The 13,475-nt window shown below is 36.7% G+C and overlaps 1 protein-coding gene and 1 pseudogene across 7 annotated transcripts in view; one reads left to right on the top strand and one right to left on the bottom strand.

Moving 5' to 3' along the window:
* SYNJ1 (synaptojanin 1) overlaps window positions 1-13,475 on the top strand; it is an 82,347-nt gene that overhangs the window by 301 nt on the left and 68,571 nt on the right. For all 7 annotated transcript variants that reach the window (XM_006920968.3, XM_015596628.2, XM_015596629.2 and 4 more), the window contains exon 2: window positions 874-1,019. In XM_006920968.3, the coding sequence (XP_006921030.1) occupies window positions 874-1,019 (146 nt within the window). The remainder of the gene's footprint in view (window positions 1-873; window positions 1,020-13,475) is intronic.
* LOC112470460 lies at window positions 12,271-12,389 on the bottom strand (annotated as a pseudogene).

Below are 13,475 nucleotides of genomic sequence, written 5' to 3'. Positions count from 1 at the left end.
TTTGTCTGGAGACCGCGGCTTGTGCGGGGCGCCGCGCGGGCCGGGGGCTGTGGTGACAGCGGCTGTCAGCTTGCCCGCGGGAAAGGAGCCGAGGCGGTTTGGGCGCCAGGTCATGTCTTCTGGCGCATAATGGACAGATTGGGCTGCTGCGCGCCTCCGTTCCCCTGGGAAGGAGCCGCTTTCCCCGGCGGTCGAACGCCTGCGACCCCCGAGTGGCCCCGGTCGGGTCCGTGTCTCGGATCGTGACCCTTCCCGGGTGGCCATTCATATTCACGGTCTCTCGCCTGCCGTCCCTCCTGCCGGCGGTGGCCTGGGGCAGGGCGGGAGGCGGCGGTAACCTGGGCAGCTTCGCTGGCCCTTGGCCGCCGCACTCGGGAGGTCCTGTGTGTCGGATAATCCTTTCCCCCCGCCTGTCCCCCTAAGGAGCTTTGAACCAGCCTGGTTAACCTTCCCTCCCGCCTCCTCTCCTCTTCCCCCGAAGGAACGGCTTGAAGTTTCCAAATTGGTTCCCTTTCAACGTAGTGACAAATACTGAAGCAGGAAGCTGATAAACATCTACGAACGAAATACGCTCAAATTTTTCCTTTCGGTAAACATAAAGTAAACGGGAAACTCATCTTAACCAAACCGTTCGTGCACTTAGAGTGATGAAACCTTGCCTTGCTTTGCCCGGAGAATTGGTAGCTTTTCCTCTCTTGCTTTTTGGTAAAATTAAATGACGACTTCTCTTTTGGAATAAACCATTCTCTTCCTGAGCGCTCCCCCCTCCCCATGAAAACCTGGCATGCAGGGACTTCTGGATGCCTTGCATGCAGTTCCTGCTGCAGAAGGAAACATTAGCTTCATTTGCTTTGCTTTGCTTGATTTTCACAGGGCTGCCTCTGAAGAAAGGAGAATGGCGTTCAGCAAAGGATTTCGGATCTATCACAAATTGGATCCCCCACCTTTCAGTCTCATAGTGGAAACTAGGCACAAGGAAGAATGTCTCATGTTCGAGTCTGGGGCCGTAGCGGTGCTCTGTAAGTCATCTGTTACAGCCCAGCTGATCATGGTCTCTGTTTTGATTTGAAATAATTCAGATTTAACTTTTTTTTTTTTAAGAGAAGACCCTGACCACTCTGTTACTGTCTTTATCTAGCATATTATGCTTTTTATTTTCTTTTAGTTAAACCTTATTTCGTTTTAAACTTTAATTTTCTTTTCTTTCCCCTGCTGCAGGTTTTTGTTGGGAGTGGGGAAGATGCAGGTTTTGGTTACAGGTTTTTGCTTTAGTGAGTTCTGCTGCTGCTTCTAAAAGTAAATATTTCTTTCCAAAGAAATATTGCTGCAATTTATATCACATCACATATACCCGTAAAATGGCTTGCTTGACATTTTTACTGTAATGGACAGAATTTCTTGTAGATCAGTTATAGTAATGAACTGTAAGAGTGTTTATTTATCTAATGTTTTTGGAATGTCTTATGGTGAAGACCTTGTGTTTTTATTAAGAGAATTGTAAACAAAATTTCATGTGGGATATGTGACTGATTTTATATTATTTTAAAAGTTATTCTGACAGTCTTTTTTAAAGAAAAGGACAACTGCACTACACACAAAAAATAGTAGATTAGTATGGTTTGGGTTATTTTGTGAGCAAATAGATGAAATTAAAAATAAAACGATTAATTTGAATATTACATTTTTTCCTTAGTATAAGTTTTTGGCAGATCAATCCAGTTTGGGGTTATTTGAAGTGTGTTTGTGTTTTTAAAAGCTTTCTAGTGAGTACTTGCTGTTTATCATGTTTTTGCTATGTAGAGGCACAGAGCAGGAAGGGGCTATATGTGTTCTAAGAAACAAGTATTAATATGAGTTATACTCAATCAATATGGACTTAGTTCAAACTGTTTTTTATACTTAAGCCAAAATATAACTTGCTGTCATATTAATTTGCATAGCATATTTTCATACTACAAATAAAATTCTTTTACTGATGAATTCTTAATTAAAAATATCTGGGGGAGAAAGGTTTGGTTTAGTATGTGAAACATTTGTCAGCTGCTTGTGTTTTTTGATGACATTATCTGATTTCCTAATTTGTTTCAATTCTAAATGTTTCTTTAATTATGGTTACTGGTAATACTAGAGATCCAAATTTTCAGCTATGTGCATTACCTATAGTTATTAGGATTATTGCTATTCTTTACTCCAAGGTCAGGAAACCTAAGGGTAATCATAGTTTCAAACCTCCAGCAGCCCTCTTTTATGCCAAAAAATGATTTAAAAAAATTCTTAAACCATTTTGGCATTAACATTTATTTTGAGGAAAAAGTATCAAACATGTTGTTTTGACTATTAATTCTATTCATTTTCATTAGATTTAGACTATGAAATTCTTTCATGAGAAGAAAGTTTGAATATTACCTCTATAAAGCTAGCATACATGGATGTATAATCTCTTGGGTATGTTATTATATAAACTTTACAGCAGTACTTAAAGTATTAATGTTTAAGAGTTAACAGACCTTTTAATAAATCATTTAATATTCAGTTTGCAGTGATACCAAGGTGTGTATTATGCTGTAGTGTGTTACATTTTTTTAAAAAATGCCTGCTATATTCAGGGAATTGTGCTTGGAAAATACCAAGGTATTCTCATCTTCAACAATCACAGCGCCTTGAATTTCAGTGCATCCTGCATGTTAGTCTACCAGAAGAATCCCTTTAAACATTTTTTATATGAAACAGAAGTATAACTCCATTTTTCAATAAGATTAAGTTCAAACTCCACAACCAGTTATTCGAGGCCTTCCATAATTTGGCCCCACCCTGTTTGTCCAGCCTTGATCTCCTTTAAGGAGACTCTGGGGTTTCTCAGTGCTCTCCTGAAGTACCATGCTTTTTCCAGCCTTCATCATGCTGTCCCTTGTTATGCCCGCTTTCTCCAAGACTGCTAGAATGCTTTTCTCTACCTTTCTGGTCCAAGACTTGAGTGTGTTCCAACTCAAGTCTTCTTCCTTCATGAGAATCTGCCCCATCTGCCTCTTTCAATTCACTCTTGTATCTTCCTTCCTTCCATTCATTTTTGTAGAACTTAGTCTGTATCACAAGAAGAACACTTTTTATGTAATGGTTTTGTTGGTCTCTACATGCTTGTATGCAGATATTTTTCTTGAAAGTAGATGATGAAAGTGACTCTGGGAGGACTCAGTCTTCATGTACCAAAAGTTTATGGTTTCTATAGGTTCTAGTTGCTCTGGCTTTCAAGAGTAAAGTTAAAAAAAAAAAAATTAGACATCTTGGACAATACCTATTGCTAAAGACTAGCAATCGCTTAATTTCCTTGGCTTATGCCAGAAGCGCCATGAGATACACAACATGAAATTTTATCTTTCATATTGGTAGCACATGTCACAAAATGGAGTGTAAGTGAAAATTCAAAGAATATCATCTCAGATCGCGGATCCTATTAAAGGACTAAGTGTCTACTGATCCAGCCTCAAGACTCTGTCTTTATGTTGATAGGATTCTAAGCTTACATCAATCATGATGCTGTGACTTATTCAGTCATTGAGCCAGTGATGTTCAGCCCTGGCTGCACTTTATAATCACTTGGAGAGGTTTTACAAATACTGGGGCCTGGGCTCCAACCTCCCAGAGATTCTGATATAATTAAGTTGGATGGTAATTTCTGAGCATAGTTCACATAGGCCTCTCTATGATAGATGATGGAATAACTTTTAGTTTGCAGATTTTATCCAAAATAATTATGTTTCCAGAATTATAATCCTATTATTGTCTGTTATGAGGCCCATAATGAGTTTTCTGGAAACCCTCAACCTGAACCAAATGCTAATGCTTCCGTAGTACTTTTTGTATAGCGCTTTCACATTGTGGAGCTGTGTTCAGGTGTCTGCATACTGTACTCCTTGGGGAACAGGCCCATCTCCTAGTAATCTTCGTTTCCCAGTGCTTACTACAGTGTTTTACTAATACTTGCAGAATAAACTTTTTAAGTGGCACAGGGGAAGACTAACCTAAACTAGATTACAAAGTTGACAAACATGCAGTAGTCTGTATTTGAAAATATGATACCTTTTCCAATAAAATTTATTCCCTTTTAAAGAATTACTATTTGAACTGATATAGAAGATGTACATTAAATATTGTTTGGATTTGTTTCTGAAAAATCATAATGGAAATAACTATAACCACATTATTAAAATTTTTCTGAAATGCCAATTAAAAATGATGTATGTTATTCATGACTTCTGTAAATATTGTTACCAATTTGTTTTAAAATTTTCTTTAAATGGAAAATAATTTCATTATCAATTTTTTATTGCATTTATTTATTTAAAAAACCTGAAGCTTTCATAGTGTAACCATTTTTAGTGTTACTCATTTTTGAAAATTATTAGTCTAGAAAAACAGTCAATTAAACTGAAAATTTGGTGTCTGTGGAACAGTGGTTCAATGTAGCAGGTGAGCACTCTGAGGTTAGTTATACTGTGTCTGCCCCAGTGTAAGCAGCAAGATTGATGGTCAGCAAGTTATAATACTGCATATTCTTTCCCGGAAACTAATTTATTTAGAGATAAAAGAAGATGTCTATTAGTTTTGTGTAGGGTTCAGTTTTCCTATTCTTTCTACAGAACTTATGAATCACCTGTTTAAAAGATGGAGATGTAGGGTGTGTAAATTCTTCTTAAAATTAGAGCTTTTGCTCTTGTGGCTATCACATGGTAATAAGGATTACTCGCTTTTATCTGTCTAGTAGTAAGATTAGTTTCAGGCTTTCTAAGTAGCATGATTTGAGTCAAATCAGCTCCCAAATCGTTCACTTTAATAGACAGCAAGGCTGTATCACTTAACTCTAGGCCTGGTTTTACTCTGAGTTGTCCATCTGAGTTTGTCTACCTGATTTTTTCTTTCATCATGGAAATATGAGTGATAAAACTATAGGACAATATTCTGGAGATGTTTGTCATAGAATCTGAAGTATCTCACCTTTTTTATGAAACTGCATACTGTAAAGGAGTAATAATAATGAAATAATGGTGCCATTTACTGGAAGCTTCCTCTGCTATTCACAGCATTAAGCCAGAGGTTTCTAAGCTTTATTGTTTCATGGCATCTTGGTGTCTCATTAAGTTTTTCACAGCACCCCTAGGCCGCAGTTCTGTTAATAAAATAGGTCTAAACAGTTGATATTTCTGTCCTAACAACTTTAGTAGCTGTTTGAAAAAATAATGCAAATAAGTTGAAAATAATTCATTTCCTTTGTAAATAGCCAGGGTTATTTACTAATGGGATGTGTGTGTCTGTTGAGCATTGGATAGTTTTTTAAACCTTGGAATCAGATTGGACAGTGCCACCTTCATTTCCTATACCACATTGATTTTTAAATGATACTTGCTTTTTATCACAGCAACCACTGAAAACCCAACTTTAAAAAGATAGAATGTCAGCAAAGGACTGCACTGCAATCTAATGTTAAAACTCTCAACTATATCAAGCTAATAGTTTGGGTAGTGTCCAGCATATGTTGAGAATCCCTGTGTTCCCTTCAATTTCAAGTATTAGACAGCCGCCCTGGGAGTTTGTCGAAGTATCCTGGAGTATCTCAGTATACAGTTTAAGAGATGTGCCAGTAGACATCCTTTATTTTATTTAATTCTGTGGGTTGTGCTTTTATCCCTATTTCACAGATGTGGAAACTGAGGCTTGGGTAAATTAAATAATGGCTCCAGTGATATGGTCTTACTATTTGATTTTTTTCACTGTAATTATTATTTGTGCTGGTGCAAGGGGTGGTGGTTATTATTTGGGGAGTTTGAGAATGAAGAGTGAAAAGGAATGCCAGTAGACGACTTAAAAGTTAAGAGTGAGATTGGCAGCATTTTGTAATGAGAGAAGTGTCAAACTTTCTGTGTTTTTGCCTATAAACTATTAATGTATTAGAGAGGAGACATGGTTTGATTTAGAGTGGGTCATTAAAAACAAAAGTTCCTTTGCTACGCCAAGTTAAATGTCAGGTTCTACAATTTTGGATAAGTGTAGTAGGTAGTAATGACAAGCAGTATGCATAGCTGTTTTTTAATTGCCAAATGCTGCCAGTTGGCATGATTGCCCTTTAGATAAGTGGCAGTATCCTGTCTCTTTTTAAGAAAAATTTTCAAGTTGAGGGAGGAAGTCACTTTATATAGTTGACTTTTTCTACACAGAAATGATGAAATTTAGACTCGTTATATAATACTTTATGTTAGGGTTACAAAAATTCACTTTCGTTTTGTAAATAATTTTTGGAATGTTCCTACTTAATAGAAACATCTTAAATGTCAACTTAAATATCAACGCTTTAAAAAAAACACCAACCTCACTTTTCCATTCTGGGCTAGGGTAGCAGGATTAGCCTGTTAAGGTAGGACGAAACTAATAGTTCCTAAGTGCTTTTATGTTTTTACCACTTACCTTTGCTATGAGGAAATAAAAGGTGAAGATAAAATTTCTCTTTCACTGAACAATGAAACCTTGTTATGTGACTTTTTATTACACAATTTGAGGTCTGTCATATATTCTAACTAGCCCAGGACTATAACAGGATATTCGTGTCCGACCATGATGGTATAATAGTAACTGGATTTATTTTACCCTCTCACCTTAAATAACAGCAACAACAAAAATAAATTATACGAAATAGTTTTCAGACATTGAACGGTAGGCAGCACAAGACACTGATCCGTGAAAAAAGGGAAACAAATGAGGTGAGCCTTGTGATTGTTCTAGCTTACTACCTTGATAGCTTCTAGGCCACAGCAACAGGAAGATGAACCCAGACAAAGCCTGGCAGTCTCCCAGAGTTCAAGAGACAGAGGAGGGACTTTGGGAAGCCCATGCAGCTAGATTTCTTAGTGCTGAATACCAGAGAGGAGATAGCTGGACAGAGAGCTCCAGAGATGTTTAGAGGGTTCCACTCGAGACTTCAATTGAATACTGATCAGTGCCACTGTGTGAGGAAGCTACTGGAGGAAGGGAAAGAACCACCAAAAAGGGCAGGTGGAAAAATTCCTGGAGTTCACACAGAGCTGGGAATAATTTGTGTTCTAAACAGTCAAGATGGAGAAATCTTGTAATACTTGGGGGATTGGGTTAAATACTCAGAAAGGTACATTGCTTCAGTAGTGGGCAGAATAGCCCTCAACTAAATGCCAGTCTGGTCCTGCCTGACATTTTAAAGACCCAAAGTAATCAAACTTTCCAAATAATTTATCTCAGAACAAAGTTTAAGCATATAGGAATGGAATATTACTCAGCCATAAGAAGAGATGAAATACTGCCATTTGTGACAACATGGATGGCCCTCGAGATAATCATGCTAAGCGAAATAAGCCAGACAGAAAAAGTTGAAAACCACATGATATCACTTATATGCAGGATATAAACCTAAAAGCAACAAATGAACAGAACAAACAAACAGAGACTCATGGACATGGACAATAGACTAGTGGTTAACAGAGGGTAGAGGGAGGGCAGAGGGGGCAGGGAGGAAGACGGGGTAAAGAGGGTCAAATATATGGTGACAGAAATCTAATTATGGGAGGTGAACACAGTATATAAACATATATGCCTTACTGTTAAAGTGTACAGCCGAAATTTATTGGATTTCATTGACCAATGTCCCCATAAAAAAAAAAAGAAAAGAAAAAAGAATATAGGAATGAAATATATATATTGCAATACATACATCTAGCATTCAACTCTGTAAAAATTCAGTGTCTAGCATTCAATTAAAAATGGCATGCATGCAAAGAAGCAGGAAGATATACCCCATAATGAGGAGAAAAGTCAATCTGTAGAAACAGATGCTAAAATTAATACACAAGGATATTAAAACAGCTATTATAAATATGCTCCATATGTTCAAGAAGTAAAGAATTAGCATATTAAAGAGAGACATGAAAAAAATGTGAAAGACATAAATCAAACTTGGATAAATGAAAATAACAGTATCTGAAATGAAAAAATACACTGGGATTAATAGATTAGACACTGCAGAATAAATGATTGGTGAATTTGAAGACATAATAATAGAAATTACCCTAAATGAAATACAAAAAAAGATAAATAAACAGAGCATCCGTGGGCTGTGGGACGAGTTCACACGACCCAATATTATGTGTGTAATTGGAATCCCGAAGGGAAGAGGTTGGGGCAGAAGATTTTAAATAACAGCTGACAGTTTTCCAAATTTAATGATAACTATAAATCCACAGATCCAAGAAGCTAAATGAACCCCAAACAGAAGAAACATGAAATAAAGTACTGAGAGGAAAAAAAAAGTGTCTATTTGGATTCTCTACCCAACCATAAAGATTTTTTTCAGATATTCAAAAGCTGAAAAGATAGGAGTCAATTATAATGAGTAGCAGTTTAAATAGTATTGCTTTCCTTTGTATCTAGTGCCAACATTTTCAAAAATTCTGAGATGGTAAAATCTGAATCAGTACAGTTTTGTTACATAGTTTGCATAAAGGGGAATGGACTAGTGCAGTTGGAATTAGCCTTGTAATTAGAGTACCAAAAGGAGGTATAACTTTAAAAATTGCATATCATATTTTTACTGATGACAAACTTAAATTTGCTTGAGTTTTTTTTTTTTTAAATAAGAATTTGTGTTTTATCTTCTATATAATAGATTTTGCAAGTGTAAGCCATTGTTGTTACTCTGTAATCTTATGTAATGTTAGCACACCTGTTCACCTTGGAGTGTTTTTCATAGCTACTGAACTAGTCAAATTACTCTGAGTAAATTTGCCATTTGAAGAGACAAACTCTTCTTGGTTAATTGGACACTAATTACTCCTTCATTTCCGGTTGGCAGAATTTATATGCCTTTTAAATTCCTGGATAATCTTGGGATAACGAAGTCAGTGAAAAGAAAAAATAGAACACAAAATATTTGTTATTAAATTATTGGCTTAAACATTAAGTATTTCTATATATTGGATATTATACTTATTAAAATACTCTCCATTTTATTGTCCTCTTATAGCTTTTTATATATAAATTATATTTACTTATGTAAACTAGCTCTTAGTAATAAGTAATTATTATGGGTTGTCTTTCATTCTGTTTACTAGTAAGCCATAGGATTGCTGTCATCTGTTGAATTCCTTACTAAAATGTAGTTAAACCAAGTCTTTTAATATCCTGTGAACCATGTGCAAAGTACAGGCAGGATGAATCTTATAATTAAGTAAATCCTTAGCTGGGTGTGCATTAGCGCTCATCGGTGGTCTGTCCTAGGCCAACACTGGGGCTGTGTCTTTGGCTTATTTTGTTTTAACGATTTCATCATTCTCTTGGAGAATAGGGTAGAAAGTATAGTTATCAGATTCGTAGATGTTGCAAAATTGTGGGATTGATACAGAACTGGGTAGAATAATTATTTATTTTAGATGACAATTGAAATTCGGCTTTTTCATACTGAGGTAATGGGTTAGAACCCACAAAATGAAAACACACATCCCCTCGCGGTGGACCAAGTTGAGTTTTGTGTCCATTTCCGATCCAGCTGCTGTGGCATTAGGGATATCCTGTGCTATTGGGATTGGGCAGATGATTGAGAAAAGAAGATAGAAATTACTCTGATTGTTTGGGTTCCCAGTATACCCCATGTTGTATGGTGACTACATAATAAGGGTTGAAATAGATACTGGGTGTATGGCATTCCTTCACACCTGCTCTTCCTTATCTCAGTGGATTGCACTCCATCCACCTAAACCAGAACTGGACGTCATCCTCCACACATTCACTCCATTACCAAGTCCAGTCAGCTCAACCTCCTAATTTCATTGAGAATCCATGCAGTTCACCATTTTAACTGGTTCTACCCTAGCGAAGCCACTGTAGTCCCTTTCATGGGCCATTATAATAGCCTTCTTAACTGCTCTCCCTGCTTCCACTCCCACACCTACTATCCAGTCTTTTTAAAAACACAATTTAGATCCTATTATTCCATTCCTTAGTATCCTTCAGTGGTTGACCACTGAACTTAAAGTCCAAACTTTTTAAAATGACCTCCAACAACATTATCGAGTCCCGGCACCCCTCCCCACCGCCCCTGCCTTTAATCTTAGACTATTTTGCTTCTTGGTTTCTGTGTTCCAGGCACATTGGCCTTCTTTTAGTTCTGAATGTACCAAATTCTTTCTGGTCTCAGGGTCTTCACATATGCTGTTCCTCCTGCTCCAGATTTTGTTTTTAAAAATAAACCCATTCACACATGTACAAAAGTACATAAATCATAAATTTACAACTTGATGAATTATTATAGTGAACATATCCATGTTACCACTTCTAAGTTGAGAAATAGACTATTATTACTAGCTCTCCAGAAGATTCCCTATGTTCCTTCTCAATTGTCATCTGCACCATGATCTACAAAGATAATCACTGTTCTGACTTTTTATATCATAGATTAGTTTTATGTGGTTTTCAGCTTAACGTAAATGGAATCATTCAGCATATATTCTGTTGCGTCCAGCTTCTTTCATTCAATGATATACATGGCAGTAGTTTATTATTTTTTATTACTCTGCAGTATTCCATTGCGTGAATATTTTCGTATTTGTTTTGTTGACATTTGCTGTGTTTCCCTTTATGAATGACACTAGTGTGAACATCCTTCCCTGTGTCTTTGGTGCACATTTCTGTTGGATATATTCTTGGGAATGGAGTTGCTGGGTCGTAGGGTATGTGTATATTGCCTGAAATATTTTTACCTCCACTTTACATTTGGCTAATTTCCTGTTAATTCTTCAGATTTCAGTTTAAAGGTCACTTCTGCAGGCTGGCAGGCCTATTCCAACCAAAACCCTCCACCAACGATTTTAAATTAGCCCCTCCTCTTGGAGTCTGTTGCAACTCCATCATCGTACTTACCGTAATTTATAATTTTGCACTTGTATGATTATATAATGTCTATCTTCCTATTAGAAGGTAATGAGGCACTAGCTTTTTTTATTCCCAGGTCCTGGTACATGGTAGGCATTTAGTAAACTTGTTGTGTGTAATGAGTGAAAGGTTATTTTTGTTTTGCATTGTCACCAAGAATGGAATATTTAGTTTATATAGAACATTAATTTGGATAGTTTAATGTCTTTCAGCTAGAATTTTAATTATTTAATTATACGAAGAAAACCTTTTTCTTGTAAAATAATATTTCTCTTTATGTATAATGAAATAGAAAGAGGCGTTACTGCCAGCCAGTTATATGATCTTGGATGAATCACCTAACCTCTAGTCTTTTTCTTCTGAAAATAAGTAGCTTGGACTGCCTGATCTCAAGGATCCTCTGACTAGAGGCTCTCTGGTGCTACTCCAAAGTGCTGCCTACATGCAAATAAGCTGACCACAAACTACGGTGCATGCAACCACAGGCAAATTGTGATTCTAGGGAGATCATGCTAATTTGTAACCTTGTTTTCACAATCTTATTGACTTTCTTTAGCTTGGCCTTCTGTATCAGCCGAAGAAAGACAAGCTGCTCCCCATCCTTAAGGTTTGAGCCACAGCAGAATGTCGACATTGGACAGCAGGACCTTCTTTGGGCATCATGATTATTTGATTTGAATGATTGTAAATTCATCAGAAGTTAGAGAAATTTGCATTTAAATTTAATCTTCAAAATAACATTAAATTAAAAACAACTTTCTTTCTTTCCTTCCAGATGGTGGAGTTAGAAATGCAGGTGTGATCACCATGTGACAATTATTCTATGTTTGATATGCCTGTTTTTAGAGTCACAACTCATGAAAATCAAGAAATAGGTGTATGATTATGCTTTCATTTGAACTTCTGTAGTCTGATCTTATGCTTCATTACTAGCCTTAAATTTTAATTTGAGAAGGGAGATGTAACACCAGCAATGCTGAATAATATCAGTTACGTTGTATGACAGTGCTGGAAAAGGGTGTCGAATACTGTGAGAGAGAACAGTTAGTATGTTCAATTTTGATAGAGAACAAGTGATGTATTTAGACTCTGTTTTCTATAGTCTATATTATAAATCATCTCTATAGCTTCCATTTTCATTACTTTTCAGTAGCTTAAATAGAAACTGTAGATTATGTCTGCCTTCAGTCATGAATTTTTCATTTAAAAGAACTTTGAAAATATGTGCCGAGCTAAAATAATGAATGAGTTAAGGTATCCGAATTAAGTTGTAGGATTTCACTACTTCACGTCTTTCAGTATTTTCCCTGCGCCGTGCCCCCCGCATCCTGCCTTTAACACCTGGTCTTCCTAGGTGGTCTCCCATCCAAGTACTAACCAGGCCCAACCCTGCTCAGCTTCTGAGATCAGATGAGATCGGGCATGTTCAGGGTGGTATGGCTGTAGACTTTCGGTAGTTTTAAGTATTCTTAACCTCTTCTCTGATGAGCAAAGGTGAGCTTGTTTTCCACGGGTAGTCTCAACAGAGTAGGCTATTAAGGCTAAATTATTTAGGAGGAATATAAGGAAAATATTGATGACAGAGTATTTACCCTTCCTGGGGTCTCCAATCTGAAATTGCAAAGTTCTCTCCTTTCCCATTTATTATATATTTACTATTTGATAAGTATATGATATCCTTGGGAAGAGCAGGCTAGTGGGCCATTCTCAAAGCTATAGGACTTTTTGCTACCTTTCAGTTATAAAAGTCCCAATAAATGCCCATTGCGCTTTTGACTAAAACCCCTGTGGTCTAGGGTGATTGGAAGAAAGTACCCCTCTGATCACTCAGAATTCCAGTAGCCTCAGCTATCTCTCTGACTGGCGAGACTCACTGTCTCTTCTCTTCTTTTTAAATTTATCCAGGATGCCAAAGAATGTTGTCAAAATCAAATTTTTATCATTTTATTTTGGGAAGTATCAAAACACATATCAGAGAAGGGGGAGAATAGTGTCTTGATTCCCTTGAATCTGTCACCCAGCCTCAATGATTATCAAGTCATGGACACTTGTGTTTATCTATATCTCGATTTATTTTGCAGTAAATACCAGACATCATGTAATTTCATCCATACATATGAGAATAAATGTTTATAGCACATATTTTATTTTGCTTTAAATTCAGTCCTTTGACCTTATTCATATTCACATATTCACTAGGAGTAGAATCACAGGGCCTGCAGATTGTCAGTTTAAATCATGTGAGGATATGTTTAAAAATATAGCTATAATTGTAGATTCGATATGTAAGATAGCTTTGTGTACTCAGGAAATGTATCTTCACATTAGACTGAAAACTAAGAAAAGATTTAAGGCATGAATGAAAGATAATATTGAATGTGACATGAGAAGAAGAGTTTTTCTTTTAAGATAAGCTCTTGGGGGAGTTGGGTACTATTTACCCCTGCAATGTTCAGGTAGTAACTTCAGAAGTTGGGCTTTGTCTTAGTTTGCTTGTTTAACAAGTGAGCCAAGGTACAGACCTCCTTAGCTGA

The sequence above is a fragment of the Pteropus alecto genome, unplaced genomic scaffold (genome assembly GCF_000325575.1).
Source record: "Pteropus alecto unplaced genomic scaffold, ASM32557v1 scaffold3, whole genome shotgun sequence".
Taxonomy (NCBI): domain Eukaryota; kingdom Metazoa; phylum Chordata; class Mammalia; order Chiroptera; family Pteropodidae; genus Pteropus; species Pteropus alecto.
Note: the sequence above shows the minus strand (reverse complement) of the source record. Positions and strands in the feature narration are given on the sequence as shown.